Source organism: Trichechus manatus, unplaced genomic scaffold (assembly GCF_000243295.1).
Source record: "Trichechus manatus latirostris isolate Lorelei unplaced genomic scaffold, TriManLat1.0 scaffold00163, whole genome shotgun sequence".
Classification (NCBI taxonomy): domain Eukaryota; kingdom Metazoa; phylum Chordata; class Mammalia; order Sirenia; family Trichechidae; genus Trichechus; species Trichechus manatus.
Genome location: NW_004444099.1, coordinates 2598009 through 2622044, shown reverse-complemented (window position 1 = coordinate 2622044; position 24036 = coordinate 2598009). Strand labels below are relative to the sequence as shown.

The window sequence follows — 24036 nt, the reverse complement described above, 5'->3', positions numbered from 1 at the left end:
ATGGGTTTTTACAATAGAGGTCTCATACAATATTTGTCCTTTTGTGATTGACTTATTTCACTCAGCATAATGTCCTCCAGTTTCATCCATGTTATGCTCTACTACATGGTTTTGAAGACAAATGAAACAGCATTTAGTTATACGGATTTCGTGAATTGAATGTAGAATATTGGTATTATAATAACGCTTGTTAGCAGAAATTAACACTTTTAAAAGCCTAGCAAGTAACTGGAAATTACTCTGATCTTATATATTGTCTTAGTCATCTAGTGCTGCTGTAACAGTAATACCACAGGTGGATGGCTTTAACAAAGAGAAATTTATTCTCTCACAGTCCAGTAGGCTTCAAGTCCAAATTCAGGGTGTCGGCTCTAGGGGAGACTTTCTCTTCTCTGTCAACTCTGGAGGAAGGTCCTTGTCATCAGTCTTCCCTTGGTCTGGGAGCATCTCAGTACAGGAACCTCAGGTCCAAAGGACACACTCTGCTCCCGGCGCTGCTTTCTTGGTGGTATGAGGTCCCCCTGTCTCTCTGCTTGCTTCTCTTTTTTATAAAAGAGATTGGCTTAAGACAGTATCTAATCCTGTAGATTTCATCAATATAATTGCCGCTTATCCATCTTATTACATCATAGTGATAGGATTTACAACACATAAGGAAATCACCTCAGATTACAAAATGGTAGACAGTCGTACAATACTGGAAATCATGACCTAGCCAAGTTCACAGATATTTTTGGGGGACACAGTTCAATCCATGACATATATGATTATATAAAAGCTTGACTCACAAGTGCATTTATATAATGCTCATAAGATTTTTGCTCTAAATTCTGTCTTCTGAGGGGAAGCAAAACATGTTGCCAAAACTCAACTGTCAGCTTTTTTTCTTATTCTATGAAGATTTACTTAAGAGTAGATACAAATTTGCTTACTAAAGTTAGAAACTACAGTTGAATATCTAAAATTTCATGTTTTGTTTTCTTGGTAGCAATTTTTTGTGTATTTTTTTTTTAAAGTGGTAACCTGACACTTGAAAAAATAGATGGTAACAGTTGAAATAGCCAGATAAGAAGGATTGTGAATTTAACTATCTAATGTGTAAACTCAGTATTCATTTTTAGCTTAAATTAGTTTCGACATGCAGGAATCTGTAGAAGCAATTCAGAATTATTCTGATAAAGACAGATACTAAGAACTTTTTAATATACTTAATGGAAATCTAGACAGTGCATAAGTGAAAATACATTGTAAAATGGCACAGTGTTAATGTCTTACAGTGTTCTTAATCACTGTGTACAGATTTTATACCACCTGGGAGAAAGGGGGGAGGGGTTGCATTTTTCACTAGTATAAAATTGTAAAAATTTTATGCATATTTTTATTGTTAGTAAACTGAATAAAAAATTAAATCCAATCATTTATAAAGTATAGCTTTTTCCAATTCTGTTTATATAAACTTAATTTTGCTTGATTGCTTTTCTGAGTTTTCACTTACGGTAAGAGCTAAATAAACTAGTTAACCTTTATAATTACTATTCATATATAATTTTTGTCCATACTTGCATTCTCACAGTAAGAACTAACTAAAAGAAACTTTCTAGTTGCTTAAGTAGTTCTTAAAACTATTAACAGGTAGGACAGACAATCTGAGGTGATTTGGGTCTAAAAATTAATAACTAGGAGAAGCTTATGGAGAAATAAACAAGGACAGAGAATGCAGGATTGTACTCAGAATGGAGGTTGGGGAACGTGTAAATATTGTAGTCATATTTTTTACTAGGCTTCTAAAATATTCTTTGAATAAAATACTCTTCAAATAACCTAAACTGTTTTTTTTTTTGCCAGTTATTGTACTAGGCAGAAAGTTTATTAACACGGTGTATGATTTTTGCAACCTGGAAAGCAGGAAATATTGGTTAAATGTAGACATTTGGAAAGAAAGGAAGAATTTTTATACCATGTATCAAGTCTTTAATTGTATATAATTTTTGAGAAGAAATTTAGATTTCATTTAGACTGGAAATTCCAAGTAATTGAGAAGTGTTTTAAAGAGGTTATACTGGTTCATTAGAGCAGTTTCTCAGCCTCTGCATTGTTGACATTTTGGGCTAGATAATTCTTTGTTGTGGGGGTTGGCCTGTGGATTGTAGGATGTTTAATAACAGCATTCTTGGCCTCTAGTCACTAGGTGCCAGTAGCATCCCCCCAGTTCTGACAATCAAAAACATCTCCAGCATTGCCACATGTCTGCTGCAGAATTGCCCTTTGGTTGAACACCGCTCATTACAGTGTACCTAGCTGTGGTACCACTTTCTTTCACACAAGAACAGTTAAGGCCAATTTTAAAGCTAGATAGCCATGTTTTAAATCATTTTCCTGCATAATAAGGGCTTAACTAGATAATGAGTTATGGTCATGGTTCTCAGGAACCTGAAATAATTCATGGATGCTGATAAAAATAAGTGGTTGCATTTAGAATCAATAAAAGTAAACTGAGTTAGAATGTGTTCAAAGAGTGTATTGAATTCAAGAGTGTATTGAATTCAGCAAATGGTCTTTCCCCAAAGTTAAAACCCAGGAAAAGTAGAGAAACATGTACTTATTTTTATGAATTTAATTTAAAAAATGTATTTTTAATTGAGTAAATCATTACTTTATTGATAGTATGCAGACATACTGGATTACAGTTATAAATTATAAAGAGTTTTAAAACAAGTTCATTATCTAGAAATCAGAAAGTGTTAACAAAAAGAAGAAGAAATAGCCATAGTACTGTTCACCTGAAGAAAAGCCCTGGTGGCACAGTGGTTAAGAGTTCGGCTGCTAACCAAAAGGTCTGCAGTTTGAATCCACCAGCCGCTCCTTGGAAACCCTGTGTGGCAGTTCTACCCTGTCCTATAGGGTCGCTATGAGTTGGAATCGACTTCATGGCTTTTTTTGGGGGGGGGGGAGGGTATATGTATTATATATGTATAAATATAATATAGCTGCCTATATATTATATTTTTACCACAGAGCGGACTATTTTGCCTGCTGCTTTGTATTTTTAGCATTTTCTGCTTAATAAACTTTTTCAGTCAGATACTTGAATACTTTAATGGTCATATAATGTTTGTCAAATAGAGTACTATAACTGTAATCCGAAAGTATATATTTTGGATGTTTACGGCTTTTCACTGTCATAAATAGTTTTACAATTGTCCTTTTAGGTATATTTCCGGTGTTTTTAGGATAAATTCTGGAAGTGCTGTTGGTAGAGTACTTGTCTTAAGTAAGCTTAACAGAAGCTTAGTTAAGTTTTGCCTTATTTTGCCACCTGGAAAGGTTGAACTAAAATATACTGTGTATGAGAAGGCTGATTATTTAGCATGTCCCTGGCACCACTCCTCCCAAAAGAAAAACCATACAATAGACTGTTAGCATTAAAATATTTTTAAAAATTATGTGTGTGTGTGTATATGTGTGTGTGTATGTATATGGCTTAAGAAGAAATTAAAACTGTGCAAAACATAAAGTTAGTCTGCCTCTCCTTTAATATTCCCTACCTCTAAGCTCTTTCTCCAGAAGTTAGTGTGGTAAACGCTTTTCTTTTTTACTTTACAGGGGAAAAAAATTTTTTTTGAGTATACCTGTTTGTGTGTGTGTGTTTAAAGACCTGCGTAGTGTTCTGTTTTATAGCTGTACCACAGTATAGTTAACCAGTCCACTAATGATGGCTGTCTAGGTTGTTTTTAACATAATTTTAAAACTATCAATTTGATAGATAAAATGTTAACATCTCTTCATGATTCTGTTCTGTTTTTGTTCACTAGTGTGGATGACTGCTTTTCTACTATTGGCTATGCATGTATCTTTGAATTGCACGTTTGTTCTTAGCCATTTTTTCCCCCTTGGGGTACTTACCTTTTTCATACATATTTGTGAGAACATTATGTATTCTTGACGGGTTTTTTTATTTTTCTTTTTATTGTACTTCAGGTGAAGGTTTACAGAACAAATAGTTTTTCATGAAACAGTAGTACACATATTGTTTTATGACATTGGTTGACAACCCCATGACATGTCAACCCTCTCCCTTCTCGACCTTTTTTTTTTTTGTGAAAATATACATAGCCAAAGATACACCATTTCAAAAATTTCTACATGCACAGTTCAGTAACATCGACTACGCTCTTCCAGTTGTGCTGCTATTCTCACTTTAGAAGGTTTACAGAACAAAATAGTTTCTCATTAAACAGTACACATGTTGCCCTATGACAGTGGTTAACAACCTCACAATACATCAACACTATCCCTACTCAACCTTGGGTTCCCTATCACCAGCTTTCCTGTCCCTCTTGAAAGGTTTTTTGTTAGAGGCAGTTTGGAATTTACAGCCTCTAGTAATCCCCTGAAAAAAGTTAGCCAGTGAAAACCTTATGAATAGCCTCAGATCGTTGTCTGATACAGTGTCGGAAGATGAGCTCTTCAGGTTGGAAGGCACTCAAAACACGACTGGGGAAGAGCTGCCTTCTTTATAAAATAGAGTTGATCTTAATGATGTGGATGGAGTCAAGCTTTCAGGACCTTGATTTGCTGATGTGGCATGGCTCAAAATGAGAAGAAACGGCTTGCAAATACCTATGAATAATTGGAATGTGGAATGTGTGAAGTATGAATCTAGGAAAATTGGAAGTAGAAATGAAATGGAACGCATAAACATCGATATCCTAGGCATTAGTGAGCTGAAATGGACTGGTACTGGCCATTTTGATTTGGACAGTCATGTGGTCTACTGTGTCAGGAATGACAAATTGAAGAGGAATGAAGTTGCATTTCAAGATCTGTCCTGAAGTACGATGCTGTCAGTGATTGGATAATATCCCACATGCCTACGAGGAAGACCAGTTAATACAACTATTTATCAAATTTCCGCACCAGCCACTCAGGCCAAAGATGAAGAAATTGAAGATTTTTACCAACTTCTGCAGTCTGAAATTGATCGAACATGCAGTCAGAATGCATTGATAATTACTGGTGATTAGAATGCGAAAGTTGGAAACAAGCAGGAAGGATTGGTAGTTGGAAAATATGGTGATAGAAACAATGCTGGAGATAACGTGATAGAATTTTGCAAGCCCAATGACTTCTTCATTGTAAATAACGTTTTTCAGCAACACAAACGGTGACTATACAGCTGAACCTTGCCAGGGGGAATATATAAGAATCCAATGGACTATTATATCTGTGGAAAAAGACGATGAAAGAGCTTAATATCAGTCAGAACAAGGCCGGGGGTTGATTGTGGAACTGACCATCACTTGCTCATATGCAACTTCAAGTTGAAGCTGAAGAAAATTAGAACAAGTCGACGAGAGCCAAAGTACGACCTTGAGTGTATCCCACCTAAACTTAGAGACCATCTCAAGAATAGACTTGACACATTGAATGCTAATGACCGAAGACCAGACGAGTTGTGGGATGACATCAAGAACATCATACATGATGAAAGCAAGAGGTCATTAAAAAGACAGCAAAGAAAGAACAAAATGGATGTCAGAAGAGACTCTGAAATTTGCTGTGAATGTTGAAGTAGCTAAAGCGAATGGAAGAAATGATAAAGTGAACGAGCTGAACAGAAGATTTCAAAGGGCAGCTTGAGAAGACAAAGTATTATAATAATGTGCAAGGATCTGGAGTTAGAAAATCGAAAGGGAAGAACATGCTTGGCATTTCTCAAGCTGTAAGAGCTGAAGAAAAACTTCCAGCCTCGAGTTGCAATAGTGAAGAATGCTATGGGCAAAATACTGAACGATGCAGGAAGCATCAAAAGAAGATGGAAGGAATAAACAGAGTCACTGTACCAAAAAGAATTGGTCGACGTTCAGTCATTTCAGGAGATAGTATATGATCAAGAACCAGTGGTACTGAAAGAAGAAGTCCAAGCTGCACTGAAGACATTGGTGAAAAACAAGGCTCCAGGAATTGACGGAATACCAAGTAAGGTGTTTTCAATAAACGGATGCAGCACTGAAAGTGCTTAGTCTGTGCCTAGAAATTTGGAGGACAGCTACCTGGCCCACCGACTGGAAGAGATTCATATTTATGCCTATTCCAAAGGTGATTGAGCCGAATGCGAAAAATTATCGAACAATATCATTAGTACCACATGCAAATAAAATTTTGCTGAAGATCATTCAAAAGCTGTTGCAGCAGGACATTGACAGGGAACTGCCAGAAATTCAAGCCAGATTCAGAAGAGGCCGCGGAATGAGGGATATACCATTGCTGATGTCAGATGGATCCTGGCTGAAAGCAGAGAATACCAGAAAAATGTTTACTTGTGTTTCATTGAGTATGCAAAGGCATTCAGTTGTGTGGGTCATAACAAATTATGGATAACATTGTGAAGAATGGGAATTCCAGAACACTTAATTGTGCTCATGAGGAACTTGTGCATAGATCAAGAGGCAGTCGTACGAACAGAACAAGGGGCTACTGTGTGGTTTAAAGTTAGGAAAGGTATGCATCAGGGTTGTATCCTTTCATGATACTTATTCGGTCTGTATGCTGAGCATATAATCCCAGAAGCTGGACTATATGAAGAACGGGGCATCCGGATTGGAGGAAGACTCATTAACAGCCTGCGTTACGCAGATGAAACAACCTTGCTTGCTGAAAGTGAAGAAGACTTGAAGTACTTAATGGTGAAGATCAAACACTACAGCCTTCAGTATGGATTACACCTCAACATAAATAAAACAAAAATCCTCACAACTGGACCAATAAGGAACATGATAAACGGAGAAAAGATTGACGTTGTCAAGCATTTCATTTTACTTGGATTAACAGTCAAAGCCCATGGAAGCAGCAGTTGAGAATCAAAGGACGCATTGCATTTCTGCTGCAAAAGACCTCTTTAAAGTGTTAAAAAGCAAAGATGTCACTTTAAGGACTGAGGTGTGCTCACCCAAGCCATGGTGTTTTCAGTTGCCACATATGCATGTGAAAGCTGGGCAGTAAATAAGGAAGATTGAAGAATTGACACCTTTGAGTTACGGTGTTGGCGAAGAATGAATATACCACGCACTGCCAAAAGAACTAACAAATCTGTCTTGAAAGAAGTACAGCCAGAATGCTCCTTAGAAGCGAGAATGGTGAATCTTTGTCTCATGTACTTTGGATATGTTCGCAGTCCCTGGCGAAGGACATCATGCTTGGCAAAGTAGAGGGTCAGCGAAAAATGGGAGGAAGACCCTCAAGGAGATGGATTGACACAGTGGCTGCAACAGGGGGCTCAAGTGTAACAACGTAAGATCATGAGGGTGGTGCAGGACTGGGCAGTGTTTCGTTTTGTTGTGCATAGTGTTGCTATGAGTTGGTACTGACTTGAAGGCACCTAACAACAGTAACAGTAATCCCCTGGAGATAGACAAAATCCAGGTGTATTTACTTGATTAGTTTTACAATACCTAGTAGAAATGGTGCTTAGCCTAAAAGAAAATAGAAAATTTAAGATAGATCAAACATTGAAAAGGCAGTATTACATAGTGATTAACTGGGTTTAAATGATAGCTCTGTCACTTACTAGCTCTTGTGACTTTTGGCAAGTTAATTTTGTGCTTCCTTTTTTTCCAAATTAAAAAAAAAAAAAAAAACTTTCTGTGAAGAGCCAGAAAGCAACTACGTGGCCTGCTTTGTGGACCACATAGAGTCTGTTAGATTTTCTTTGCAACCCTTTAATTATGTAAAAACTCAGCCCTCAGATGGGTTGACAGCTCTACGATAAAGATGAAATAGAGCTTGTGTTATGCCTGGTGCATACTGAAAGTTCGTTAAGGGATAACCAGTAGTTTGGCTGTTGAAATTCTTTTGTGTTACCTTAGTACCAAACCAAACCCATTGCCATCGAGTTGATTCCGACTTACAGCAACCCTATAGGATAGAGTAGAACTGTCCCACAGCGTTTCGAAGGTGGTAAATCTTCACTGGAGCAGACTGCCACATTTTTCTCCCGTGGAGTGGCTGGTGGGTTTGAACTGCCAACCCTTTTGGTTGGCAGCCAAGTGCTTAACCACTGTGCCAGCAAGGCTCCCTTGGTACGGTATTGGCAAACTACAGCCTCAGTCTAAATGCAGTCTGCTACCTGTTTTTGTACAGCCCACGAGCTGGGAATGCGACTCTAAATGGTTGGGGGGAGAAGTGAAAAGAATGATAATATCTTGGGAAATGTGGACATTGTATGATATTCTAATGTTAGTGTCCACAAATAAAATTGTATTGGAACATTATCTGTGGCTGCTTTTGCACTACAGTGGTGGAGTTGAATAGTTGTGACACAGACCATTTGAGTTGCAAAGCCTAAGATATTTACTGTCTTGCCCTATACGGAAAATGTTCGCCAACCCCTGGGTTCCTAAGGGAACTGGACTTTTTAAAAAATGCAGTTAAGAGTTCTTTGTCAGTTGATTAACTTTTATTATCAGTGTTAAGTTTGATTAGGAAATGAGTAGTTTGTTCAAGTGTGGTTTTGTGGAATGAATGAAGCAAGATAAGTGATTATAAGGGTATTCCTTACCAGGCATGATCTGTTTTACTTCTCTCTTCTGGCAGCGTGGAGAATTTAGGTTTCTAACTAACTTTACTTACGGCCTCCCTCTGCTCTGTAGGAGGGGGATGGATATTAGCAAACACTGACAGCTCTAAAACTTTGAAGAATCCTTTTAGTTTTGAGGGACTGCGTTTCCACCTGTCTTTGACTGGGGTCTCATATTCATATTACTAGAGATTTCAGGAAGATAGGAAGTGGAAGTAGCATCTCTGGAGGAAAATCATTATTTCTACATGAAAACTCACTATGGCAGATAGTTCTAAGGTTTACTTTTGACTACATTGGTTGCCCATAGCCAATTCCTGTATTGTTTGCATGTTTCTGGACACAGCTGAGTTTTTATAGTATTTTGAGCCATTGACACTTGCTGTTTTTCCACTTTATAAGGATCTCTATGGCAATAACAGAGCAGCCCAGCCCATTGATTGGTTTTCTTCAAAGGGCCTTAGGATGTTCAGATCTGTCATGGCCTATCTTACTTTGAACAGGGTTAGCATGCCTTTTAGTGGCATAAACACTTTCAGTATCATACTTCCAACATGGGAGCATTAATCCGTATTCTGTCTGAAAGTTGTATCCCCAGCCTTTTGATTTCTAGCACTTTTCACATTAAGAGTCTGTGTTAGGAGTGGGTTCTATTAAGACAGACCTTCCACGGTAATTTTTTTTTTCTTCAGTGTTTCATACTATATCCCTTGTAGAGTTTGAATACTGTATTTATAGCTAATGATTCAGACAGTACACTTCATATTTGATAAGAAAATAGACAAAACTCAAATCACTCAGGTTCTAACACATAAAACGTAAGCTTAAAAAACAAAACAAAAAATATTTCATAAATTATCTCTGAGTGCAGGAATTGGCTGCTGATTTTCTTGAAGGTTAAAACCACCCTGAATTGTTATGGGTTGGATGTGAGGGGAAACTGGAGTATAGAGCTGAATCCAGTGTCGCACACATCTGTGTGCTTCTTACCCGCCCCTTGTTGTAAATGGACTAGAACAAAGCATTCAGAGGATAAAGCAGTAGTTGGTATAGCACAAACCCAGCATTCTGAAATACTAATACTTATATGGGGAGCACTTCCTGTAACTTCATTTAAAATAACAAATGTGGTTTTCAGTTTTGTATAAAACTGGCTTTAATAAGTTGTTTATGTTGCTTCTTCCTTTATGTACTGTTTCTTAAATTGCAAAGTTATCCATGAAGTGTATCTATGATAAAATTTGAATATAAGATAGAACTGTTGGATTTTTGTATAACACAGGTTTTCAGAGTACGAACATGTACATGATAATCATAATGGGGTTTGCTTATTTTAAAATTTTATCTAAAAGTGTCCTTCTGGGTGGTAGATAAAAAAGAAATTTTTAAAAATTTGCAATACTAAATAGGTAAAATGTAAAGTCATCTATTATCTCATTATTAAACTTTTTGTGTGTGTAAAGTAAGAAGTGACCACTTCTGTTTATAGCTTGTTTGTATCCTTCCTTCCTTGACGTAGCTATATACACGTGCATATAGTTTCCATTTTTGTTTAGTAACAAAAACAAACTGTACACATTGGTGATTAACTTGCATTTCCAGGTCAGTGCATGTAGATCCCTCTCATACTTTTTAGTGGCTGCACATTCTATTATAGATGTACCACATTTACACAACCAGTCTCCCGCTTGATGGACATACGGTTGTATCTAGTTTTTTGCTGACATTTTAATAGGATAGAGCATGTCATGAATGGTAAGGAAGTAAGTAGATAGCACTGCTACTTTAAATAAAAAAGTAGAGAAGAGACTTCCTTTGCCATAGTCACTTACTAAATAAAATTTAATAAAAGAACACTGTCAAAAGTTGGGAGGACCAAAATTGATACTTTTTCTCTGATCTTTTTGCCATGTGTATATCTGAATTCTTTGTTTTTAAAGAAGAAACAGCATTGAAGCATTATTTGGGGGGAAAAACACACACACAAAATCCAGCAACTCAGCATTCATGAGCAACTCTATACTATACCAGTATGTGCCTGTGCAGTGGAAGGAAAACAATTTTGGTAAGGAATTAAAACTTTAGCTTTGAACTTCCAACAGGTTGCTATTTACAATGAATGATGAATCAAAAAAAATTAAAAAAAAAAAATCTTATGTTGACAGTGCCTTTTTTTAGTTTAAAAAAAAGTCTCTCACCATATCTTTGATATCTGTAATTTCAGTTTCCACTTTTTCCTTTTAAAAAAAAATCTGAATTTGCAGCCAGCGAAAGTTAGATATATCTTAAGGTGTGTATTACTTCTGACTTTTATTAAAATACCTATTAACGTGTGTTAGGGATATTTATGAGTAGACTTCCATCCTTTTCTTCAAGGGGCCAAGTTCACTAATTCCTGAGTTTTATACCTACTACAGCAACAGTCCTTTTGTATGTAGGTGTTGTATCCATCTAGATGCTTTAAAGTGCTTATGTATTTTATTTTTTAAATTATTTATACGTTAGGGATTATCGTTGGTAATTTTACTGGATGAAAAGGTTTGTTTAACCTAAACAATTTACATTTGTTATAATTCTTGAATGTAAAATTTTTACTTTTACCTTTTGCATTACATAGGAAATATATCCTGGACAATTCCAGCCATCTCTCTGTCACAAATTTATAGCCTTGTCAGATAAGGAAGGAAAACTACTTCGCAACTATACTCAGAACATAGATACACTGGAGCAGGTGGCAGGAATCCAAAGGATAATTCAGTGTCATGGTAAGTAATTGCTTCCTGTAATTTATTTGATTAGTTTTATAGAAAAGTTAGGATTATGAAATTGCTTGCCATCCAGGACTAGAGATAAAGCATTATTATTTAATTATCTTATCTGATTAACTGTAGATAACCTAAGAAAAGTAGAACCCACAAAACTGAAATGAGAAGTTTCAACCTCAATATTTAATTGTATGAAATAACAAATATTAATGTACTTTTGGCTTTCAAAAGACATTGCAGGTGAATGCCATTAAATTCTTTTAAATAACGTTTTTTGACTAGGTTGGTTATGTATGAAGAAACATGACATTTTTAGTTAATAAAACCAAAGGAACTGGCTAGTTGAGGTGTTCGAGGATTTAGACATTTAGAAGAGTTTCAATCTAAAGTACGATTAGTTTAACCATTAGCCATTTTCTTATGTGTCTAGAAGTGTTTTTAACACATAGCTGTGGAGCTCTAAGGAGTTGGTTCGTTTTTTTTTAAAAGAGCAGCTTTTGGAGGGATCGTTGTTTATCAATATCTCAGCAATTGAAGATTGAGTTCTTTTGTTACTTAAAATATGTGTTTTTTTTAAATCATCCCCTTGATTCTCCTGTGGAGTCTCTTTAAATGATGGAGCTTCTTTAACTTTCCTGGTGTCAAGGTTTATATTATGTTCTTTGTGGTATGTTTAAGAAATGGAACGATTTCTTTAATAAAGCATATATATGTTGTTTTCAGGTTCCTTTGCAACAGCATCTTGCCTGATTTGTAAATACAAAGTTGACTGTGAAACTGTACGAGGAGATATTTTTAATCAGGTAATTTATCACCCATATTTTAAGAATTGTGCAAGTCTCTGAACTAGTTCTTTCTTTGCCTCCAAATCCTCTTTTTTGGGTGAAAGTATTTCTGTGATACAAAAAGATCCAGGAAGAAAGTATTAGCGTTGGGAATGCTCATGAAATACATAGACCTTTTCAATAGCTTAACTAGGAGCCATTGCTCCATAATATCTCTTAAAATGATGAAATTATCTCCTTCCTTTCTAAGCCTGAAAATAGAAAACCAGGCGTTGCTATATTGATTTTTCTTCTCACTTTCCCCTTGTAGTGCCTGTTAGATTGGGAATTTTAGATTTCATTGTTGTACTCCTTTAAGACATTTAAAAATTATTGTAAAAGGCATTTCATATATGCTTACTGCCAAAAAAAATAGGAAGATATAATGAGAAAATAAAAATCAGTAAGAAATAAGACATATATACTTAGCTGCGTATATAGCTAGTCATATTTATTTATGATAGAGGAAGGTTAGCCATACCCATTGCTGTCGAGTTGATTCCAACTCATAGTGATCCTATAGGACAGAGTAGAACTGCCCCATAGAGTTTCCAAGGAGTAGCTGGTAGATTCGAACTGCCAACCCTTTGGTTAGCAGCCGTAGCTCGCTGAAGCTCTTAACCACTGTGCGACTGTAGACATTTTTATGTATATATAAATTTTTTTCCTCTTCGTGATGGACTCTTGAATGTCAAATGTGGCTCTACACAGCTATTAAATAGTGGCATAGTATTTCATTGTACGGTGTCTGAAGTTTATTAACTAATCCGTTACTGACAGTTGATGTTTAGGTTGTATCCAGTTTTCCCTGCTGTTTATCCACAGTTTTTCTGTTTCCTTTGGTAATTATGAAATGCATTCTTAGGAAATATGAAAATGTTGACTATTTTGACTTTGGCTTTCTTTTCTCTGTCCCCCTCAATCAAAATCTGGAACATACAATGCAGGTGGTTCCTCGATGTCCTAGGTGCCCAGCTGATGAACCACTTGCTATCATGAAACCAGAGATTGTCTTTTTTGGTGAGAATTTACCAGAACAGTTTCATAGAGCCATGAAGTATGACAAAGATGAAGTTGATCTCCTTATTGTTATTGGGTCTTCCCTGAAAGTAAGACCAGTAGCACTAATTCCAAGTAAGTTGGTGATGGTTTTTGGAAAACATTTCTGTATATATATATGCCATGAGTTGTGAAAGAATTCCTGTATAATAGAACCCAATAATTTTTCTTTGCTTCTGGTTTAAAGAATGATGAAGAGCTCAAATTTTTTTGGTGGCATTGGCATTTGGGGTGGGGGAATAGAAAAATAGAAGTAATGGCAAATTCTAATTTATATGAAAAAGCAAAGTAAACAGTTCAGCTTATATATATATATATATATATATATATATATATTTTTTTTTTTCGGGTGAAAAACTGCCCAAAGTTTTCCGTTTAATGGTTTGGTAGTGTCTGCTCCTTAGCTGCGGTCTCCCTTTTTAACATTGGAACAAAGCCTAGGCAACATCAGTTTGTCCCTGAACAAACTACACTCTTCACTTTCGCTCTAGTAGACAGTCTAGATCAGCAGTTTTCAAGCTGTCTTGAGCCCTAAGAATTCTGTGTGAGGGGCCTTAGGGGCTGTTGTTTGGTGAGGAGAGGAGTAAGCTGGCTTCTGGGTCTTGGCCCCTCTTGGGCCCAAGCACCCCGTTTTTCAAATTGGAGTAAGATTTCCTTTGAATAAAAGGTTCCACAGCTTGGTTCAGTCATGCCTCTGGGTTTTCCATTGGCTTTTGGTGAGGTCAGAAAATAATCTAGGTTGCAGTGCAACAATCTTGGGACCAGCGTACTAGTTATCTCCCATGAGATGCAAAGCAAAGGTCTCAGCTTTGGGCTGCACTGCTCTTTGTTTCTTCAAAGAGCTTCCCCTCTTGCCTACTGTTCATTAAAGAAAATCTCCAGGATGGGAGAAGGAAGAAGTCTGTAATACTTCAGCAGCCATAAGGTACAGACTTGGCACAGAGATGAAGTAATGGCTGCCCTGGACAGTGGTGGTTCACTGATCCAACTCTGTTCCCCATCCATGGATGAGTATCAGTTTATATTTTTTAATGGAACGTATTTTTAATGTGGAAGGAGTTACTTATGAAACAGTCCCAGATCTATAGATTTTCAATCTTAACATGGAAACAGTTCCTGAATTGTCACACAGGCTGAAGTCACAAACAGTTTTTAGCAGATTGAATTTCTGTGAAGTTGTTGTTGATCTTTCAAACTTAATTGATTTCAGATTCAGTAAGTTCAGATGACTAGATTGATAGAAATCTAATGTACTTATGTAGGCTGGTGTTTGAAGGCTCAAAATGATTGGTTCATTCTTGTAGGATTAACAGCCATGCTATGTCATAATTATGGCCTATGAATCTAGTTTACTAAAAAGTGTGTATGTATAAAAATGCCCAAATACAATTTAAGTCCCTATTATTCTCAGGAATATTTCTTTAACATCTGTTTCGCACTTCCCTTTTTCCTCCCTCTAGTGTTAAAGTCAGGGAGAGGAAGATGGAGGGAGGAACTATTTAGGTAGCATCAGATACGCCCTCCTAAGTGAGGGAAGGAGGAGAGGAGAGAATAGCAGTGGTGAACGATACCGCTGCTAACTAAAAGGTTGGCAGTTCAAATCCATGAGCCGCTCCTTGGAAACCCTATGGGGCAGTTCTACTCTGTCCTCTAGGGTCGCTATCGGCAGGAATCCACTCGACAGCAGTGGGTTTTGTTTGGTTTTTAACCAGATACTAGATTCCTATACCAGCAATCATATAGGCAACCAGAGCATAAACATTTGGAAGAATGTGGAATCACTCTCTCCAATTCTGTGTTTCTACCCTAGGTCTTTCCTACCCGGTGTCTTTAGCAGTTAACTCAGTCTTTCCTAAATAGCTGTGAAATTCCATTAAGGTAGCATATGGGTCAGTTTGTAATTAACATGAAAACATAGTGTACAGTCTCCCTTATTTTTGAGGGTTTTTTTTTTTTTTTTAAATCTATCTTTAATTCAAAGGCAGAAGAATTTACAAATTTTCTGTGGGGGTAATGTAATGGTATATTGGTGATAGGCAAAGGTTATTTGTTATTAAATGTAAAACAGAGGTATGTAATGGTATAGATTTGTATAATTTTCACCCTCTTTATGTCAGGAGCTACTTCAGTAGAGTGGTAATAACACTCATTTCATCCTTACTACAACCTTGTGGAAAAGTACTACTATTATCCCCATTATACAAATGAAGAAATTGAGGTGCACAGTGGAAAAGTGAGCAAATTGCTCACAGGTAACCAGGTTTTGGGGCAGAGCTTGAAATTGTCTAAAAGATGTTAACTGTTTATCTGCTTACTAGGTGGCTTGATGAAATGTAATGGCTTAGTTGAGTATTAGTGGAATTTCTTTTTTGATATTTGGTGCTCTGGGCTCTCATATACATGTCTGTGTTAAATTTTTGCATGGCGCATTTGTTGTTGCTTAATTAGATTACTTCCTTCCCCTTTTTCTAACAGTTACTTTTCACTCTGTTTTTAGGTTCCATACCCCATGAAGTGCCTCAGATATTAATTAATAGGGAACCTTTGCCTCATCTGCATTTTGATGTAGAGCTTCTTGGAGACTGTGATGTCATAATTAATGAATTGTGTCATAGGCTAGGTGGTGAATATGCCAAACTTTGTTGCAACCCTGTGAAGCTTTCAGAAATTACTGAAAAACCTCCACGAACACAAAAAGAGTTGGCTCATTTGTCAGAGTTGCCACCCACACCTCTTAATATTTCTGAAGACTCAAGTTCACCAGAAAGAACTTCACCACCAGATTCTTCAGTGATTGTCACACTTTTAGACCAAGCAACTAACAGTAATATTGATGACTCGGATGTGTCCGAATCAAAAGGGTGTGTGGAAGAAAAATCACAGGACGTACAGATTACTAGGAACACTGAAAGTATTACTGAACAGTTGGAGAGTCCGGATTTGAAGAACGTTACCTCCAATACTGGGGAGAAAAATGAAAGAACTTCAGTTGCTGAAACAGTGAGAAAGTGCTGGCCCATTAGACTTGCAAAGGAGCAGATTAGTAAGCGGCTTGACGGTAAGAAAGGGTGTTGGACCATCTTGAAGATATGATTATTGTAATGAAATATTTGCAAGAAATTAGCAATTTTGGCTGATTAGTTGATAGGATAGCTTTTGGCAGCTGAATGGGGACAGTTGATTGTCTTTAGAAAAACTAAAGATCATAATTTCAGCTAGAGAAAGAGAAACCCATGGGCATCTTGCATAATGCAGGGAAGAAATAGTCTGGAGTCTGCTCTGCACATTGTGTTTCTCTAGAGGAGGGGAAAGCGAGCATTAGATTGAGAAAACTGTGTGCCCTGCCGTTATCTGATGAGAGCTTAGTAGAAATAATGACTGAGATTTGGGGGTTTTTTGTGTGTGAGCTGCTTTACAAACTTACCTGACTTTAATCTTATGAGGTAAGAATTATTACTTCCGTGCTACAAATGGGAAAACTGAGACCATAGAGGGTAACAGCTGGGAAGTGGTTGCACTGGATCCCAGGTGTGTCCTCAGGGCCTGCCCTCATAACCACTATGCTGTGTTGTCTCAGATCTAGAAAACATTTGTTTCTTCTCCAGTGAATAGCAGGAATAATACCTACCCTCTTCTGACACATGAAAAGTCTTTACCAATTAGTACTAGTTAATATAGGTGAAAGCACTTTCTACTTTTTGGAAAAAGGATGTTTAAATCCAAGTAGTATGGATGGTGGAAAACCCTAATTTAATCAGTGCAGTAAAAAAAAAATAAAACCCACTCTTTAACTTAGATGTTAACAATCTTGTACAACTTAAAAGATTAAGTTCCATTCCGTTTATTATACATGATGGAATTTTAGTTCAGTTGAGTAAGACTTTGGGTCCCTTTTTCATGCTAGTATAGGTGCTGTTGAGGCAGAACAAAGTATTACTGGTTTGAATAAAACATTTATCAGAACACCCAAAAGGTAGATTTTACTTGGAGGGGATCAGGTTGTGGAAGGCTTTCCAGAATACTTTTGACTTAGGACTTGAGCAATAACTACGAAGTTAAAAGTAGAGGAAACTTCTCCAGGAAAAACTAGCAAAAGCATAGAAGAATGCTTACGTTTGCAAATGTGGCAAGTGTTAGAAGTAGAAAAATTGATACTGGTTGATTTTTACTGGTTTTTTTTTTTTTTTTTTTTTTACTTTTGAAAATATAAAATTTCTTTGGGTTAGGCATTGTTATAAACCATTAGGCACTGGGTAAGAATTCAAGAGTAGTAGTTTCAGCCCTTCGTTTTTGGGGAAACGATCCCTTTGAGATTCTGGTAAAAGCTGTGATCTATCTCCCCAAATGTGTGCAATTTTGAATAGAATTTCAAGGGCTGAAATGAATACTTCTTAGAACTCACAGTAGGTGCTATGTGCATATGATAGAAGTGCCTCGTGCAAGAGAATTTGAATGCCATAAATACTAATTTGTAATTAATTACTATAGTCAGGTGTAATACTAAGTCTCTATCATATATATACAAAGTCTGCCTACCCTTTTTTACTGGGAATTTTCTCTGAATATCTGTTCGACAGACATAAAACTCTTTGCCCCAGGCAACAAAGATTAAACCCAGAGTAGGCTTTTTTGTCTTATACTTTGGAATCAGAGAGACCTAAATCACATCCACCTTGGGCAAAATTATTTAATCTCTCAGCTTCCTCATCTGTAAAATGGGGATAAAAAGAATTGAGAATTTAAAAAAACGCATAGTGTAAAATTGTAGTGTAAAATGACCACTAGACTTTACTCATTCACTTTAGATAGCCATAGTTACCACCTATTTCTACTTGTGTGGGTGAGGTCCAGGCTAAAAAGGAGGAAGCAGGAGCATATATGAAGTGAATTGTATACGTCTTGAACAGACAAGTATAGGGTACTTGGTTTGAGAAACAGATTATTCAGTTCTTTAGGGAAGGGGGCCCGGGCAGAATGAAACATTTTTTAGAAGCATAGGTCTAAACTACAGAAAGAAAAATGCAGGACAGCCTTAAAAGACTGAATGGAAGTGATTCAAAGGAGATGGCCCACTTAGAAGGGCTAGATGGGTTTTCTGTTAGCAGCTGGAATTCAAGTACTTGATACCCTGCTCCAACAATGCAAATTAATACCAGTGGTTTAGAAAGCTGAATATTGTGTATTCTCTTGCAACAAAGGGGAAGAAGTGGTTTTCAAACTGCAATTTGTGATCTGGAAGTCAGTTTTGAAATCAGTTAATGTGGGTTCAGATCAGCATTTTAAAAGTTATGCCTCACATACTAGGTTGTTTCAGGGTGAGTACTAGGTCATGATGCGGCACAGAAACGTTTGAAAGCCGCTTTGAAGAGAAACTTGGGTGTGCTTGGTAGATGGCATGCCACTCCAGACAGACTGTAGTAACCAGGCTTTTGTGAATCAGTCTGGGATATGGTTCAATAAATAACATTTATTATGATGTGAAAACAGACTTAGGGAGCTGCTTGTTCTTGTGAATTCAAAGGTAGAAAACAATTCATCATTAAGTTTTTAGAGTTTCCCATCCATTCACTTTATTTATTGTGCTTTAGGTGAAAGTTTACAGTTCATGTATCATAAATTCATACACATATTGTTATGTGACCCTAGTTGCAGTCAGTCCCTATACTGTGACAGCACACTCACTCCCTTTCCACCCTCGCTTTCCTGTGTCCATCCAACCAGCTCTTGTCCCTTCCTGCCTTCTCATCCTGCCTCCAGACAGGAGCCGCCCATTTGGTCTCGTGTATTTGCTTGAACTAAGCTGCACACTCTTCATGAGTATTATTTTATGTTTTATAGTTCAGTCTAATCTTTGAAGAGTAGGCTTTGGGAATGGTTTTAATTCTGGGTTAACAGAGCGGCAGGGGGCCATGGCTTTGAGGCCCTCCATTCAGTTTAAAATTACAGTGTAAACAAAAGAAGCTAATCTAAATTTGACGAAGGTGGGATTGATGGGGTGTGCTGGAGACTTTTAAGAACTTTATTAATATTTATGGATTTAGTGTGATGCTCTTAAGATAGAACCTCCTAGAGGAGTTTTTGGCCTGGGATCCATGGCTTAAGGGAAGAGGGAGGGGACTCTCCCTGCCCATTGTAGGTGAAATTTTACGCTGAGAGTACAAATTTGGGAGGGGATAAGGGGAGGAAGAAAGGTTAAGTCGCAATGCTAGATCAGTGCTTCTGAAGCTGGAATATGGCAAGACTCTTGTAAAAAAAAAAAAGTGCAGACTCTCACTCGGTAGGTGGGTGGTGGGACCTGAGAAGCTAAAAAGCTAACATGCTTCCCAGGTGATGCCAGTGTCCCCGGACCACACTTTGACTAGGTGGTGAAGACAATTTTTGATTTAAGTTTATAATAGAGAAAAGAGTAAATGAAAATCATTTTAATGAAGACGCTTTAAAAGCATAATATGTGCTTTAGAGAAGTTCATATTTAATGAACATGAATTTGGGTGTCTAATGTAGGCTGTGCTGGATCCTTTTCATGCTCATCAGATCTCTTGAAAGGAATTGGTTAAACAACCTTTATTGAACACAGTTCTCTACATTTTTTTTATACTTTTCCAGATGAGGAAATTGAGGCAGAAATAACTGCCCAAGTTTACAAAGCTAGCAAGTGGCAGACCTAAGATCTGGACCCAGAACTGAGTCTATAGCTTGTGTTTAAAAACGTCATAGCAATAGCATGTAGTAATGAGACTCATGACGTCCAGTTATAATACCCAGTAGAGCTGGGTTCTGTACTTTCCAGGCTGCCCAGTCAGGCTTAATTGTAATTAGTCTTAGAAAACTGAAAATAACTGTTTCTATTACTGTACTATATTTCAGGTAATCAGTATCTCTTTTTACCACCAAACCGTTACATTTTCCATGGCGCCGAGGTATATTCGGATTCTGAAGATGACGCCTTATCCTCTAGTTCTTGTGGAAGTAACAGTGATAGTGGAACATGCCACAGTCCAAGTTTAGGAGAAGCCATGGAGGATGAAAGTGAGACTGAAGAATTCTACAATGGATTGGAAGATGATGCTGATGTTCCAGAGAGAGCTGCAGGAACTGGATTTGGGGCTGATGGAGGTGATCAAGAGGCAGTTAATGAAGCTGTATCTGTGAAACAGGAAGCAGCAGACATTAACTATCCATCAAACAAATCATAACGTAATAATTATCTAGGTACAGGAATTGTTCCACCAGCATTAGGAACTTCTAGCATGTCAAAATGAATGTTTACTTGTGAACTCAGTAGAGCGAGGAAACCAGAAAGGTGTAATATTTATAGACTGGTAAAATAGATTTTTTTTCATGGATAATTTTTAACTTCATTATTTCTGTACTTGTACACTCAACACTAACATTTTTTTTTAAAAGAAAGGTACTAAGTATCTTTAATCAGCTCTTGGTGAAGACTCACTTTTTTTTTTAAGGTTCATTTGTATGATACATCCATATGTGTATATATATTTTTGTTTTTGCCTAGTGAATTTCAACATTTTAAAGTTTTCGAAAAGCCATTGGAATGTTAAATTAATGTAAAGGGAACAGCTTATCTAGACCAAAGAATGGTATTTTCACACTTTTCTTTGTAACATTGAGTGGTTTAACATCCTCAAATCTGTTCTGCTAAACTTTTGATTCTTTAGCACAATTACCTATTTTTAAACACTGGCGTTTTCCAAAACTTGTGGCAGCTAACTTTTTAGAAATCTCAAATGACATGCAATGTGAGTAGACAGAAGTCAAGAGTATGTGGGAGAGCACTCAGGTAAGACTTGGTGCTAAGAGCTTCAGGAATACTGTCTTGTTCTAATGAAGATGGCTTTTGTACTTCCTGCAGACATGTAGTAATGTCTATACTGGCTCATAAAACTAACCTGAAAAACAAATAAATGCTTTGGAAATGTTTCAGTTGCTTTAGAAACAGCAGTGCCTGCCTGGATCCCCTTAGTTTGAGAATCCTTGCCATTGTTGTTTAAATACCTATCACTGTGGTAGAGCTTGCGTTGGTCCTTTTCCACAAGTATTAAACTGCCAAAATGTGAATATGCAAGGCCTTTCTGAATCTATAATAATGGTATTTCTACTGGGGAGAGTAATATTTTGGACTGTTTTTCTTTTTCATTAATGAGAGCATCAGGCCTCTGATTGCAATTCCAAAGTAATAATTTATGTTAATCATAACTCAGCCAGAAAGTCCAGGTCCCCTGGAGGCGCACTACATGGCTCCTGTTGGGAGAGTTTGGTGTAATAAACACCACACTACTAGCCTAGTATTACGGAGATGAACATGATGTAACTTCTAATATAGAATAGTTAATGAATGAAACTAGTTCCTATAACGTATGTTTATTTAAAAGCTTAGCCTGCCTTAAAAGTCCAGAGATCAACTTTCTCAGCTGCAGAAGCTTCTAGCCTTTTAACAAAGTTCATACTTTATAAAATTGCACAGTAAGATTTATTTTCCAGGTCTTTTTTCAACATTGTCCCCAAATTATCGACTTTTCATAATGTTGCTTTAGTATTTATTACAATAAAAAAAAGGGTTTGAAATACAGCTGTTCTTTAAGCATAAAATACCCAGCTAGGTCCATTACTGCCAGAGGGGGAAAAAAAAAGTATTGAATGGCCATTTCCCTACCTAAAAGATATCTCAATCTAAATTTATTTGGCTACACTAAAGAATGCAGTATATTTAGTTTTCCATTTGCATGATGTGTGTTTCTGCTATAGATAATATTTTAAATTGAAAAATTTGTTTTAAATTATTTTTACAGTGAAGACTGTTTTCAGCTCTTTTTATATTGTACATAGTCTTTTATGTAATCTACTGGCATATGTTTTGTAGACTGTTTAATGACTGGATATCTTCCTCCAACTTTTGAAATACAAAACCAGTGTTTTATACTTGTACACTGTTTTAAAGTCTATTAAAATTGTCCTTTGACTCTTTTCTGTGTAACTTACATTGTTTAAGGTATAAAATTATTAATTTTGTAGAATTTGCACAACATTTAAGGGCTGTATTAGATGCTTTCTTCTCAGTACTTGGAGACACCCCGGGTGGTACAAACTGTTGACGTGCTCGACTGCTAAGACTGAAAGGTTGGCAGTTTGGGCCCACCCAGAGGTACCTTGGAAGAAAGGCCTGATGATCTACTTCTGAAAAATCAGCCATTGAAAACCCTATGGAGCACAGTTCCACCCTGACACACATGGGGTCGCCATGAGTTGGAAGGAACTTGAGTCAATGACAGGCAACTAGTTGGTTTTTTTTCTTCTCGGTACCTACTGACATTTCTTCATTCAGTTACAACCTTAGCCTTACCAGAACGGTACTTTCAAACACTGATAGTGCTGTTTATAGAAGGTATGCATCACCAATAGTTTCAAAACTAATATTTCAACCATTCTAGACGAGGGGCCTTAGATAAAATGTGGGGGAAAGGCAGGGCCTAAGAAGGATTCCGACATAAGATCTGACGAAGTCATACGACAAAGGACCTAGGACTTGGTGGTTAGAGGGATGATAGGGAAGGGTGGAAATGTAGTGAATTCAAGAACTCATGTGCTACAAAGGTCAGGGTCTCTGAAAATTGGTCTCAGGTGCTAGCTGTAACAACGGAGTGGACAACACAGACTGCAGACCACACAGGGTATCAACTTGAAGGCTTACCTGGAAACCTAACTGCCCATTACAGTGCTTGATGGCAAGCACCTGGAAGGTGCCTACTGATCGAGTGCTTGGATAAGGCGTTGACTGGCAGTATCCTGCTTCCCAGGTCTCTTGCCTCCTTAACATTGCCCTCGTATGCCCTGTTTGCACTAGAAAACATACCTGTAAAACCCCATCCTGAGATGTTTTTAAAATAACAGTGACATTCCATATGAGTACAAACTGGAAAAAGGAAGTCAGTTCATACCTGAGGTGGTAATTTTAAATAGTCAGAATGAGACTGACTTTGACTCTGTATTCAGCACTTAACTACCGTCTTGCTTAATGCAGCACATACTATTTCACTGATTGTAATACCCCCATCAATGGCACGTGACGGTTTAATTAGCATTTTTCTCATAGTTGTACGTAAAATAACTGCACTTTCAGTCAAGGGTATTCTACATCACCATTTACTAAGCTTCATTAGGTAAGTTTCATTTGAAACAAGTCTCACTCCTGGACGTGTAATCTGATGTACACCCAACCTCCCCTAGAGATGAACAGAGATCTAGTAAGGAGCCAGTCTAAGCCTTAAGGTCAAGCTAGGATGCTAGTAGATCTACGGAGAAAAGGTCTAATAACCTCTCCGGTGAGGCTCTCAACCGAGATATTAAAAATTACCTAGGGAGCTTTTAGAAGTATATTAAGCCTAAGCCTCACCTCTTAAAAGCTGATCTAAGATGGGGCGTCTACATAGTACTAACATGCATCTCCAGGTGATTCAAAAATAGCCAGGGTTGAGAACCCTTGTTACTGGAAAGGAATAGGGGAGTTCCCTTCAGACTTTCAACACTCCATTCCCGGGGATGGCCTAATAGGGAGGTAGGCCAAGTTACATAAACGTCTGTTCACAAATTTGGAAACCCTGGTGGCGTACTGGATAAGAGCTATGGCTGCTAACCAAAAAAAGGTCAGCAGTTTGAATCTACCAGGCGCTCCTTGGAAACCCTATGGGTCAATTCTACTCTGCCCTATAGGGTTGCTATGAGTTGGAGTTGACTCGAAGGCAACAGGTTTGGTTTGGTTCACAAATTGATCTCCAGAAATTTCACTGGTAACTTA

At 37.3% G+C, this 24036-nt stretch overlaps 1 protein-coding gene across 2 annotated transcripts in view; it reads left to right on the top strand.

Moving 5' to 3' along the window:
* Window positions 1–22222, top strand: part of SIRT1 (sirtuin 1) — a 32396-nt gene extending 10174 nt beyond the window's left edge. The window contains exons 2-7 of one of the 2 annotated variants that reach the window (XM_023740786.1): window positions 10516–10640; window positions 11193–11340; window positions 12064–12143; window positions 13112–13298; window positions 15721–16281; window positions 20091–22222. In XM_023740786.1, the coding sequence (XP_023596554.1) occupies window positions 10608–10640; window positions 11193–11340; window positions 12064–12143; window positions 13112–13298; window positions 15721–16281; window positions 20091–20419 (1338 nt within the window). In that variant the 5' untranslated portion in view covers window positions 10516–10607 and the 3' untranslated portion in view covers window positions 20420–22222. The remainder of the gene's footprint in view (window positions 1–10515; window positions 10641–11192; window positions 11341–12063; window positions 12144–13111; window positions 13299–15720; window positions 16282–20090) is intronic. The other variant, XM_004386407.1, reaches the window with a different exon arrangement.
* Window positions 22223–24036: the final 1814 nt, after the last annotated feature.